This window comes from Nestor notabilis, unplaced genomic scaffold (genome assembly GCF_000696875.1).
Source record: "Nestor notabilis isolate BGI_N333 unplaced genomic scaffold, ASM69687v1 scaffold32422, whole genome shotgun sequence".
NCBI classification, from domain to species: domain Eukaryota; kingdom Metazoa; phylum Chordata; class Aves; order Psittaciformes; family Psittacidae; genus Nestor; species Nestor notabilis.
In genome coordinates this window covers 6,873-20,680 of record NW_009918399.1, presented here as the reverse complement: position 1 = coordinate 20,680, position 13,808 = coordinate 6,873, and the positions used below count along the sequence as shown (strand labels likewise).

General features: G+C 40.3%; 1 protein-coding gene across 1 annotated transcript; it reads left to right on the top strand.

The window, feature by feature from the left end:
* Nucleotides 1-5,395: 5,395 nt before the first annotated feature.
* On the top strand, nucleotides 5,396-10,877 carry TEF (thyrotrophic embryonic factor; the record flags this gene model as incomplete). The annotated part of the gene is made up of 4 exons (XM_010009691.1): nucleotides 5,396-5,752; nucleotides 7,223-7,443; nucleotides 8,132-8,343; nucleotides 10,228-10,877. Coding segments are annotated over 4 exons (812 nt in total), but the record flags the coding sequence as incomplete, so codon positions are not given.
* Between the last annotated feature and the right edge of the window lie 2,931 nt (nucleotides 10,878-13,808).

Sequence of the window (13,808 nt, the reverse complement as noted above, 5' to 3'; positions counted from 1 at the left end):
CAGGGAAGCGGTGGCCGCCCCGCGGGCTGGGACTCCCCGGCGAGCCGGTGCGACTGGAAAATTCAGCTGCTGCCATCGTCGTCTCGGGTGTATTTGGGTGCCGGCGTTGGGCAAAACGGAATGCTTCAGGTGCGAGGGTTAGGTAGGTGTCAGGTGGTGACACGCTGGTTTCACTCCCTTAGCAGCCTCCCCTCCCTTTAGACACAGAGTTGGGACCAGCAACAAAAAGGTTTCGAGTCTTCCTTGACCTTAAAATTGCTGAAAAGTTGTACGAGGACCCGCATAAACGGCAAATCTCTTCAGATTAGGTTTAGTGATAATCCATGAGGGGATGACCGGCTGCCTCTGCACATGCAATCCTGTGTGGGCTGGAGCTGTCTGTCTCCCACTCGTTATGCAGACAGCAGCTGTGTAAATAACAGGGCTGGTGCTTATAGTCTTCAGTGCTGATGGCACGTGTCTTTTTTATTTACGTGGTTTCTTTTCACCTTTCACCTGGCAGTATTTTTGCCTGAGTATGTCTGATTTTAAGGAAGCCTCAGGTTTATCTGCACTGCTGTAATGCCCAGTGTACCAGTGTATATTAAATTAGCCCTCGCGTTTAGGAGTTTTGAGGTTGAGAATCATTTTTGGAACATCGGGTAATATCCAGGATAGGCACAGTGCCAGCAAGGTTGGCAAGATTGTTCCCAATGAGGATCCTAGTTCAGATCCATTTAGTTTTGTATGTGTAACATTGCACAATGCTGTGTAAATGTATCCATCTTGTGATTCTGGCAAACGTTTTCTCCTTTCTGTTAAAAAAAAAAACCCAAAACAAACAAAAAAAACCCCACAAAACCCTCCTAAACCTCAGCCTCTGATAAAGGTTTTGGCTATGTTGCTATGGTGCAGGATGCTGCAGCACGTAGAATCTTGAATCCGCAACATTATGGGATTTCTTAGGGTATTTCTACACCCAGTCCTTCTTAAAGGCGCTGTTAGCCAGCAGAAACAATGTAAGTTCATGTGTGGAAACTATGATGGTAGGTGACTGGGATATGGTAACTTTGTGTTTGGGCTGGTTTTCTTGTTGAGAATCATCTGATCTGGACTGTGGAGATGTAAAATTTTAAAATTAATACCATGTTGAGGTACTGCATTTTCTAAAATTAGAAACATTTAATACTTTTACTAGATGATCCCAGTCTAACTTTGGAAGGTGTTCAGCTTGACTCTCTAAAGCTTGCTAGTGAGTCCATTTCATCTTGATTGCCCCTCTCCATTCATGCTGCGATGAAGTTCAGGAGGTTCTCTTTCTTAAATTTCTCCATAGATTTCCTTACTCCAACTTGTACTGTTTCTGTTCGCACTTTGTGGAACTTGTTGCTTTCTGTTTATTTTGCTCTCTTATGCATTTCTTGCTTGTATATTTGCAAGACAAAAGAAAGCGTGCCTTTTGTGTTAGCAGGTAGATACTCCTAATTTTACAAAAGACTTGTCCGTGGGATTGTGACTCAACTGACTTCAGAGGTTCCTTTTTTTATCTTCTGTTCCATTGTAGTGACAGCCAAAACGTTAAATAGTTGCGAACTCACTTTTTTTGCAGGCTTTCTGAGAAAAGACCCTATTCCGTTTGCCTGGAATGCCTGTCAACAAAAATACAATGTTCTGTCTTATTCTGCAAGGAGGAATGGTATCAACTAGCTGCAGTGTCCATTTATAGTCTCCACGAGCTACCTGTGGGTTTTCCAACTGCCGTAGGTAATTTGACTACCCAGTAAGCAAGTAGGCTTTCTAATCCTTCTCAGCAACAGAGGAGGACATCCAGTTCCAGCTAAATGCCTTGCAATGTACCAAGTATGTCAGGCCGGCCTCGCAGTAAGTTGTCACATACATTGTAGGGGTTAAATAAAATAATAATCTTTTTATTAAAAAAGCCCTGTGGGGTAAAGGAAGAGAATTAATATTCTAGAGCAGGAACATAGGTCTCTACTATTAATAATGAGCTGCTGCATACTCTCCAAAGGATGTTTTAATCACCAGTTGTGTGCTGCTGTGGCAGGAGGAATGCCTCAGCAAGCATCACAGTAATGGGCATCAGGAATACACAACCCTATAACCTGTCTTGTTCCATTGTCACCAGCGGGACTGAAGATTTCTGGAGCAATCAGCCTTAGTCTGTGTATTGTGTTCAGTACAATTTGACAATATTTTTTGATGAGCGAGGGGAACTTTGTCAAAGAAGTGTTTGTTCTGTTTGTGACTGGGATAGCATTTGATAGTAGTGGCCAAAATGTCTTTTGGTCAGGGCTTGGTTGGCTGGGTTTTTTTGTTGTTTGTTGTTTTTGAGGAAAAACCAGGATGTGGACTAAAGCTTTTTACAGGCTGCTGCTTTTGGCTGAAACAGCAGTATTTCCAACAATTCAAGAACTGGAATGCTCTGCCTAAATTACTTAGCATAAACTAGTGACCTCTCCGTTAACAGCAGATGTACGGCCTAGCTAATAGGTCACAGTAGCAGAATGAGGGGGCTAAATCGGACATGCAGCTATCAGCTGCAGAAGTACAGGCCAGGTTTATCAGGGTGACCTTGAATCACTGCAAATGGAGCCTCTTAGGATACTGCAGCTCTGCTGTCAGGTAATACCTGTTTACACTATAAATATCTTAAGAGAATTAATGTTTCAAGTCCCTGAGCTGGGGTGGATGGAAACTTCCCCCTCAAGATGAAAGAAGTTAATTAGTGTTTCATTAGATATTGTGCACCCAGCAGGATGTTGTGCTGCAGAAATAAAGATTAAATGAATTGAAAGAAAGCCAGTGGGAAAATGTCGATGCAAAAATGATCATACAAAGGTTTTATCTTTTTATGTATCACATTTGAAATACATGGGCACCCAATATGCATGTTAACTTCTGCTATTTTAATTCGTTTCAGATATTAGATGTTAGAAGTGAGGGGGGACAGAGGGAGGCAGCACAGCGAAACAAAGACAGCACTGGGAGCCCAGTGCTTGCCAGTTGACAACTTATAGCAAAAGATGCTCTTCTGATGTGAAAGAAGGATTTATTTGGGTGTGAGCCAGGGGCAATAACAAGAGGAAGGTGGAGGGACCCCAGTACAGCAGGACAATGGTGTACATCTAAAAGGCATTAAAAGATCTGAGAAGATCCACATACACCAGTAGTATAGTCTTTTTGGTACTACCTTCTGACAAGTATTTTTAAGCCTTGTGTTTATTAATCACTTAAGGTTTCTTTTTTCCTCCGGGAGGTGTTGTATTAGATGTTGTAAAACAAAAGCATTGCTGGCTTGCATTAAACTTGGCATAACTTATAATGGAATACTATTGTTTTCAAGAATAAAGAATGATATTTTTGTTTTTAATTTGACATTTTGATGCAACATTCACAATTTTCATCATGTTGATTAAAAAGTAGTGATCTACAAAGAATTCATTGTTGTTACTTGCATTTGTTTTGGTGATGTCTTTACTAGAATATCAACCACAAGCCCCAGTACCAATCTAGGTTTGGTTGTGCTGGGCACTGTGCAAACCTTGGGGAAATACACAATCCCTGATTCAGAAGCTAGGTGTAAAATGGTGGTTCTAATTTGGTGCGGTGTGTTTCAATAGTAACCAGATCATTCATCTATGTGAAGTAGAGTAGATGCTGTCTCTTTCGTAGCTTCAAGTAGGAGCTGTTTAGAAACATTCAGGTTATTTGGATAGTGACAGTTAACCTGCACCTTTGCTTTGCCCAAGCCAAGGGTAGGAAATTTGCAGAACTCCCTGCAAAAAGGAGTTTATAGCATAGCAAAGATGGGAGTTGGGAGATGACAGTTCAGAGGCAGCAGTGCGAAGTGGCAAAGAGGAAGGCCAAAAGCTGCAAGATGTTAACAAAGCTCAGGTTCAGGAGCCAGTGGTCTGAATTTAATGTGTGCTGTTAGTCCCAATTTGGTGACTGGTGAATATTTTCCCCACTGTTTAGTATAAAATTGGTATCGCCTTTTGTATAAGATGTTCAGAGTATGGTAAATTAAAATGATAATTTACTTTGTATGGCAGCACTGTTCTTTAAGCCATAAAAAGCTCTTTCAGTCTCAGTTCCACACCAGCCAAGGCAACGGCGGAAGGAATGCCAGTTCTATGGGAATAGGTTTTATATAAATAGGCTTTTCAGATTTAGAGCAGAGTTTCACCCCCACTCCCACCCCCGATAAAGAAAAATACTCCTTTAGCATATTTTAGCCAGTCTAGAAAACTAATGCCAAAGACTTGTGCGTTTTGTTAGGCTAACCTGTCTGAATATTGGATCCAGTTAAATCTGAACTAGTCCAGTGTATGTCCCTGAAGTCCTTGTTCTGTTACACCGAATATTTGTCAGCTTCCATGGTAAGACCCAATTTGCAGTTGGTTGGGGAACTGGTGAACATTCCTTCTGATGGCAGTGCTAGTACTGTTTCTGCAATGCCTACTTCAGTCCTGGTAGAACTGCATGGCTACATGGAGAGTGGATCAGGAAAATTACTTGGATTTTCTTTTTTTTTTTTTTACCCCTGCCAGCTTATTTTTGTCTCTTAAATTATGTAATTATTCCATAACTTGAGTTTTCTGCTTGGATTCTGTCCCAGACAATTGTTAAGATTCAGTAGCTATGAGGAACATAGAAACAGCCATTTTCCTGTAATATGTGCACTGTAGCACAGTAAATGGAGAAAATTTCATCAGTCTTTTGTGGCTTGGGGGTGGGACGTGGGAGTATGCCTTATTAGACATCTCCCCAAAGAGTGAAAATTGTATGTAGGTACTCTGAGCTATCTATAGGGAACAGCATTTGGAGCTATTGCTTTGTGTGGACATGCTGAGTCATTTCAGAAAGAAGTGCTTCTAAAATACTGAACAATAGACATCCAGGTCTCTGGTGTCCTCTGGCCCTTTTGACTAATTTTCAAATATAATCCGAAACCCGTATTCTTGTTTGTATGTATCTGGATTATTCTTCTGCACATTCTTTCTTTGTGCACAGAATAAACTACTTCTGCTTCCTTGGAGCTTTCTTAATGGCTTCCCATGTAATCCTAATTATGGACATTCCCTTTTGCTGTCTTCCAAGATAGGCCTATGAAAAACAGTCTATTTTGCAGTGACTAGTTAATAAGCTAGATGCAGTATTGTATCACACTTTAGTAAGTTACCACAGCAAAGATGCTATTCTTCAAGGATACTCGTATGTCTGTGGTCCAGCCATCACAGAGAGTCAGAGCATTCCATACTGAGTTACATATGAATGTTGCCTTTCAACATCTGATTTTTCAGATCCTGTCATGAGGCAGAACTATAGCTTACTGAATTTTCTTTCATGGGAATTTTGTTAGGCTCTTAAACCATGAGTCTCTCCTGTGTTGCAGCTTGTACAGTGACCTACTTGTATCTTTCAGATAAAGAGAAGGAGAAGATAAAGCTTGAGGAAGATGAGGCAGCAGCTGCCAGCACTATGGCAGTCTCAGCTTCCCTTATGCCGCCCATTTGGGACAAAACTATTCCTTACGATGGCGAGTCTTTCCACCTGGAGTACATGGATCTGGATGAGTTCCTGCTGGAGAATGGAATTCCTTCCAGCCCTACTCACCTGGATTTGAACCAGAATCCACTCTTGCCTGTGGCTGAGCTGGAAGGAAAGGAGTCTGCCAGTGCTTCCACTGGTTCTCCTGCATCATCCTCTTCCACTGCAGTTTACCAGCAGTCTGAAGCAGCCTCCAGCACAGGTAGACGGAATAATATGGGGTTGTGAGGGACTTTTGTTGTTCTTCTATTAAAAGGTGCCTCTTTAGATCAAAGAGGAGACGTGCTAACCTGTCAGTGGTAGCTGTGGCAGGTTAAATAGTACAAACATACTCAATGTAGAGCCTTAGTCTGTGTGTCAGTTTGTGCAGATGCTGCCTCTCCTCTTCTTCCCCTTTCCCTCCCCTGAAAAAAATGACTTGAGTGTCCCTCAGTGTGCAATTTGTCTCTCTCTTTAAATTAGAAGAGCTGAATCACCAGGATGAGTGTTTGCTTTCTTGGTATTGCTAGTGTAGTGAGAAGTTTGAAATGTTGAAAAAATAGTTTCTCAGGTTGTTTTACAACAGATTTGATAGTTTTTGACAAGTCGTTTGGGCTACCTTGGTGATTTGGTGTGCTTGGGTGAACTTACACTAACTTAATGTACTTCAAATAACAATGCTTAAGAGAAAAGCAATGAAGCAGTTTTTTCATGCTAGCTTGTGAAGTGTGATAAGAGATACGGTGTTAATGATGCAGTTTGATGTTCTGTAGAGCTTTGAAGTGGGAACAGGGGAACAAAGAAACAAACTGTTCTTAAATGGTACTAGGAAACATCTACTCTTCATTTGCGATATGGAGATCTTCTCTTAAAGAATTTGGCAGCGCATTTTGCCCTGGATTTGGAGTTTAAACATGATAGCCACTGAACTTTGACAGTACTATTTTATGAGCAGACTTGACAGAAAGCATTTTGCTCAGGGCCTCTTCGAATAATCTGCAAGAGAAAGGACAATGTGGAATTACTTCAGTGAGGCACAGGGTGTGGCTTTTTTCTTGGTGGTATATGGAAGAACTTACTCGTTGATCACTACTTCAGAATGCACTGATATTTGCAATTCACGTGTATGAAGTTTGTGAAGAAGAGAGAAATATGACAGAGTTCATATGAACACTCTCAGTGTCAGACAATTTGTTGGGACGTTTCTTTCCATGTGGTAAAGTAGAATACTGTTGCATTTGTTACAAACCCACTTTTATTTAGTCATTTGTTTGGAAATAAAATTGTCTGATGTTTGAATGTGCCAGGGATGGGGGTCATTGGGCAGGTTTGTTTCTGTCAGGCTTTCTGTGGTACAAAACTTGGGCTGATACAAGTTTTGTACTTCTTCCTGCTGTGGAAGGCGCTGCTTAAGTGTGCAAAGCATGCGGGTTTTGCCAAGGAAGTATTAACTCTTGTTCTGCATCTGTCTGCTCATGTCTGGCATATGTTCCTAGAGTTTGTTTTACAAGCTGGACTGTAGCTTTCCTCTGTGCCAGCAGTGCTACAGCACCAAACACACCTTAAGGAAATACCAAGTAATATTGTTAAATACTGTCCACAGTAGGGCAATAAATAAAGATTCCCAAGTTGGCTTCTTAGTTAATTCTCTTCATCCTGATGAATGTATTGTAACTTCTCCTGTTGTTGCCAGAGTCCCCACCACAAAATGAGAGAAATACTCCCAGCCCTATTGATCCTGACTGCGTAGAAGTTGAGGTGAATTTTAACCCTGACCCTGCTGATTTAGTGCTGTCCAGTGTGCCTGGTGGTGAGCTCTTCAATCCTCGCAAACACAAGTTTACTGAAGAGGACCTGAAACCACAACCAATGATTAAAAAAGCCAAGAAGGTTTTTGTCCCAGATGAGCAAAAGGTAACAGATTTATTGCTGCAAACTTCCCTAGGCCTTGATCGAAGTTCCTGATTCTTTGTCCAAATATTCTGACGTATAAAGCTAGTGCACTATACCTGTGTGGTTGGGCAGAAGTACCATGAAGAATAGAATTGGCAAGTCAGCTTGCTGATCTGGTATCATGAGATAATTGCTGGGCAGGAGCAACTTACGCTATACATGGAAATCAGAACTATCAAGTTACATCTTCATTAACTGCACTTTCAAAGGCCACTGTATGTATTTGCCCAGCATTATGTCAGATCTGGCTTTAAGCCACCCAGACAACAGAACAGGTTGTTTTCTGTGGCAATTCATTCCTGAATTGAAAATAAGTAAAAGGGAGCATTTCATTTGGGCAGCTTCTTAGTAGCCAGTTCTCTTAATCTCCCTAGCTCTAGCAGTACACTTGGTTTACCCTATGATGAGGCTTGTGTAAGGATGAAATCTCACGCTACTGTTGCCTGCATTTTGGTGTCAGATCCCTGCAACCCAATGAAGGAGATTCTTCAATATAGCAGTCAGCGTGGATGTTGTTATACAGTGAAGAGGCATTTGCCTGACAGAGTTGTCAGCTCGGCTTTTTTATTTTTTCCCTCTCCTTTTTATTTTGTTTTTTTTGTTTTGTTTTGGTGGGGGGTTGTTTTTGTTTTGTTTTGTTTTGCTACAGGATGAGAAATATTGGACAAGACGAAAGAAGAACAATGTGGCAGCAAAGCGCTCCCGTGATGCTCGGCGATTAAAGGAGAATCAGATCACAATTCGGGCAGCCTTTCTTGAGAAGGAGAACACAGCCCTGAGGACGGAGGTTGCAGAGCTGCGCAAGGAAGTGGGACGATGCAAGAACATTGTTTCTAAATACGAGACCAGATACGGACCCTTGTAAGCACACCCCTTTTCCTTGTTAGGGCTCCTTGGTTTAGCCTCTTAGAGTTCTCTGCTTTCTGTAGAGACTTCCAGAAATAAAGTTTGTGGAGGCTTGCTATTTTGCATCTACACAAAAGAAAAAACAAAACACCACCAAACCCTGTTTCTGTTGGCACAACTTGGTCAGGCCCTTTCCTGATAATTGTGTTGCCCAAAATCTTAGTGTCCGTATTTACAACTTTGTTTTTAACACTGATAGAGCACTTTCTGATGTCATACAATAGGACATTTGAGGAATAGATGTGGATCCCTCCTGACTGAACAGGGCTTTTGCTATCTGTTCTAATCTCCATTTTATGTGGAGGAAAAGCTTAGGAGACTCTTCTTGCCTTCTTTTTTCTTTTTCTTTTTTTTTTTTAATTGATTTTTTTTCTCTCCCTGCCCACCCTTCCCAATCAAATTGTAAAACATAATTTCAAGATGTAAGTAGATGTTGCTGGGCAGCATCATGAAATTGTTCCCTCTCCCATTCAGAGGCACTAGAAAGTACTTGTATAGGACTCTCTTCCTGTTGAAGAGGAATAGGGGAACGTTTAAAACGGGAAAATATTCAATCTCTTGTAAAAACCAAGGTATCTTGAGGTTAATGCACAAGTGTTATTTGCACCAGAGTCAGTGCAGTGTTGATTAAAATACTGCTCAAACATCTTAGTAGGTTCTAATCCTGAATAGCTTCCAGAAATCAAGGAGAGAGAACAGTAGGGAATCTCACTATAGATATGGACAAAATTTTCTGTGGGGATCAGAATTTCTACCACCACCCCTCCTATTTTTTTCTTTAGAGGGACTTCCCTCTTTAACTGCTGAGAAAGCAACATGTTACACTTAACTGAGAAGTCAGGAAGATTTAGAAAAAGAGTTCTGGCTTATTAGGCTGGACCTTGAGTCCCATCTGTTAAGGAATTGTCGATACATTATGCTTTGGAAGAAGTTGGTTTTGGTTTTTTAAGAAGCAAACAAGCCACTTTCACTTTATTGTACCTTACTCGTACAAGAGCTTGAGAAAAGAGTTTTGGTCTTTTGCCTCGTGAATAGTCTATGGAACAAACTACACCCACTCTAAATGCAAACACTTTACCTCTATCTCCTTTGTAGCAGCGTATCTGGCCTCTCCATGCCTGCTGGTTCTCTCTCCAGCATGCTTCCTGTTACAAAATTAGCACACAAGACTTGCCCTCTTGGAAGTAATTCATTCTCAGCACCAAGCGCTGCTTCAACACTGTGTGGTGTTAAAAGAAAAAAATATGTTGTGTGTGATGCTGGGACCTTCTACGTGACCTACAACTGCAAGAACCAGAAGCTTTAACAGAAGTATATGTCTAGAAGTCCTCTTAACAAAAGAAGCTATCTTAAGATAGTGGCTTTGTCAGAACTCTAAAGCTACACTTCCTGAGCAAGTACTTATATTAGGGACTGAATGTGGGATAGACGATGTTTAGGCTAGTTTCCAGTTCCCCTGTTGAAATCTGAAAACTATATTAAAAAAGCATTGGAGTTTCTTTTCTATACTAAAGACTTGCCTAGCTTGTCTTTTAAACATGATGTGGAAAGTAGTATGAGTTTAGACCAATTGTGTGTTGACTTTTTAAGGAAGTGGAGAAGCAGGCTAATCTAGAATGCTTAAAGTAAATGTATGCTTTGAACTATTTCCCCCTCTGTTTTGCTCTTAATTTGATTAGAGTGGCTCTCGATGCAATGTTGGTCTAATTCCTTTCAAGCATACTAAAAATTGTCACCCTTTCAGCAGGGGTTTTTCTTTCACAGGGTGGTATGTGGTGGTGATGGTGGGAAGTATGTTATAAATAAATTGTCACACTTAATGCTTTGCTTTGTTTAAAGTGACTTATCTGATTCCGAGTGATGCAACTTTAAAGACTTTTAAAAACAAAGAAACTAAAAAGCACACATGAGTCGCCAGTCTTCAGAGTGAGCAGTGAAATCTATGAGGTGTCCCAACTCAAACAACTGACGATGACCCTGCCTGCCTGCTTGCCTGCAAGTACCCCATCTGAACTACCCAGGGCTGGGCATGATGAAAAGTGCAAAGTCTCCTTAATTCTGTAAATGGCTTTCTTATCTGTCTTTCTCACTGTAACTATGAGCTACAATAAGCTTACTTACTGGGGTTTTGTCAAGACACTCAAAGTTCATGTCTCAAGGTCTGTTGACAGCCTGTGTGAATAGAGACTCTTTGGCACTTGGCGTGGAGGAAAATAGGGAGCTTTAAATGAGAGTGTCTGTATATATTAAGAACTGCTATATTTTAAGACTTTTTCCTGCAGTAGAATGAATTTTAGTTAATACTGCAGCTCACTTCTAGTACAGTGTAGCATCTTGTGGAGTACTGTGAGTGCAGAATTGAAACAGCAGTTTGTGATGTGTGAGACTTCCAGTGCAGAAAAGTACAGCAGATGTATTGAAACAATCCAGAAAGCATCACAGTGTGCCATACAATGAGTAGTAATGAACCTCTATTGCCCATGTAATAGTAAAACAGTTGCTTTTCTGCTCCACTGCTGGTAACCCACTTTTCCCTTTGTTTCTTTCATGAGGCTCACTATCTTCTATGGTATTTTTCTAAAACCAGATCTGTTCTTCTGTTAAAGATTTAGCAATCGTGGAAAAGGTGCTAGTCTGAGCTGCTGATACCTGTGTCTTTTGGCAGTCTGCAACTACCAAATGAGTATTAGCTTCAGCAAAACAGTGGCTATTCAGTGCCATATTACAGTTTTCTGTCTCTTGACCACATGAGAACTGTGGTGGTGAAAGAGTACTTTGTTCATCTGTTTTATGAAACTGAAACAGCCAATGATTTCCCACAGTTACAGCGGGCAGCTTAAGTATTCAAGACCCTTGTGCTGGTGTGGGAGAGTAGATGAAAGCTTGGACAGATTGTGGGGATGTTTATTATGTGTAGAAGATGGAGGAAGTAGGTGGAAGTTCCTTTGTAAGAGTATCATCAGCATAACAAGAATCTACTCTTATGTTAAGGAAGCTTAGGAGATAAATTTGTGTGGGAAGAAAAAGAGTACTTAATTTCTGGGCAAGTAGTACAGGGCCATGCTTGTAGCCAAAATGGAGCTTGTAAGACAGGAGCATATTCTTGTCTGGAGATCTATAAACAGCAAACACCTCAAGAAAAACAATCTTGAAAGCTTTCAGAAGCACAAGTGCTGAAATTGAGGCACAACTTGTTACCAGCAAAGCTCAACACTATCATGTTGAACAAGTATTTTGACTTTGCATTTACCCAAGAGATTCCACCTCTAATTTCAGAGCAGAAAGGAAAGAGAAAAAAGTGCAAAGCAGCAGCTGATGTTGTAAACTTCATTTAAAATAAAATAAAAAAAAACCCCAAACCCCAGAATTCGTAACCAGTTTTCTGAAGGTATAACCTTTGTAAAGAGCGTATACATTAAATGTAGTTATTAACCTATTATTTTTAATGGACCATGTTCTGAAGTCAAGAAAGTGCTTTCAATTTTTTTGCTGGTTACAAAAGTATACTTACGAGTGTATTAATATAGTTTGGGATTCTAAAGCTCTGAGATAATCTTGGGGTATTCTCTTCAAATAGATGAATAGTTTAGCTCTGTGTAGCTGGAATGTCAGCATATCTCTATCTATATCAAGTATTGCTGATTTGGACTGATATTTTTGATATGTACTGTTTTGTTGTTGTTGTTTTTATTTTGGTGATAAAGGCTAAAACATAGACTTAAAAAAAAAAAAAAAAAAAAAAGACCCTGACAGCATGTAAATGTAGCAACTGTTTTGCATTTATCATTTCTAAATTTTCAGTTAACTTTGAATGTCTTCCTGTTTAAATCACAAAGCTAAAGGGTATTGTAATTGGGCAAGGAGTTGCTGGGCCTTCATTTGGGTCTTTCTGTCTTACTCCTTTAGGAATATCTTATAAATACTTACATATTGTATACAGGATTTGGGTTTGCAGTATATCATGCTATTTTAACAGCAGAATACTCAGTGAGATTAGTATGTGCAATTCTGTTGGCTTTTTCTGTTGTATTAAAAGCTTACATGATGGAAACGAACAGTGAATGTTCATCACACCTTTCTTTCAGAGAAGACTGTTAGCAACCTCTTGTGCTTCCCTGTAGGACAGTGCAGATTTGCACATTCTGTGATTCGTGTGTCTGGGTTGCAAAACTGGAAAATTGCACTTTAGGGTGAGTGTGGCTTAACTTTTGTAGTTGGAGATTTATTTTTTTGTGAAGAAGCACCATCTTTAAAGATAGATGAGAAGGTAGCAACTATTTAAAGGAGTATAGGTATTGCCAGACAAAAATTAATGTGCAATGCTGAATTCCTTTCTCAGTTTTTGCAGTCTCAGGAAGTTAAGCTTACTGCTTCAGAGCTCTCTGCTCCTTTCAGAAAGATTAACTATATAATCTCACTTCTTTGACTAGGATGACAATCCTATCCGTAAGTGGTAACTTGGGTACATTTTCATAGTGGTTATAAGACAACTGATATTCTTTTAGCTCAGTTTGAACATTGAAAGATGCTGAATTGACACTGCTAGAGTCTGAAGTTCTCTAGCCTTCAAATATGCTCTTTAGAGGCTATAAATGTGCCTGATGCCAGTGTACCCCCATTCCAGCCATAAAGGGACCATCTCCAAGGGGAGAGACTAAAGGGAGTGCACCTTTCAGCATCACTGCAGGGATTGCCAGTAAAGGGAGCAATTTTTGACAGAGCTGTACATTCATTAGGAAGTGTATTGACACCAAATGGTCATTTCACAGTACTAACTTCGAAAATATAAACTGTTGATGAGATTTGTGGGCAATGAGCATTGTCTTATTCTGCAGAAGAAACAGACTTTGAATAAATGATGTGCAACATTTAATACAGTACTGCTTTGGTGCATGGTCTTCTAATCTACACATAGTTGTATCTCCTTATAATAATGTGGGTTTGTATTTAAAAATTCCCTAGAAGCTTAATCTTTCACGACTTGCCAAGATCTGCTCCCACTGAAGCCAGTAACAAAGACCTCATTAACTCCTGCAGGAAAGTCTTTACTCTCACATGGTTATCGTAAAGTTTTAGTAAGCGCTGGAGTCATGGGTGTCTTTGCTTTACTCTGGAGCCTTCTGTGCTGGGATCAGGTGGATGTATCTCAGACTGCAGGAGTGATGTTGGTAAACTGGTCCTATCACTTCCTCATTTACACAGTTAGTGATAGTTTTGATATTCAGATAATCTCAATTCTTTCTTTCCATCCTGCATGGACAGGGTGAAAAAGTAGTGCACTATAAACTTGCACTGGGAGAATTATTTTGGTGTTTTTAAGTTAAATGTGGCTTTCCGCGGTTCATCTAGTAACATTTTGTCTTTTCTGACAATTCTCTATTTCCCTGCTGTGCTGTTTGAAAGCCCGAAGTGCCCTAGCT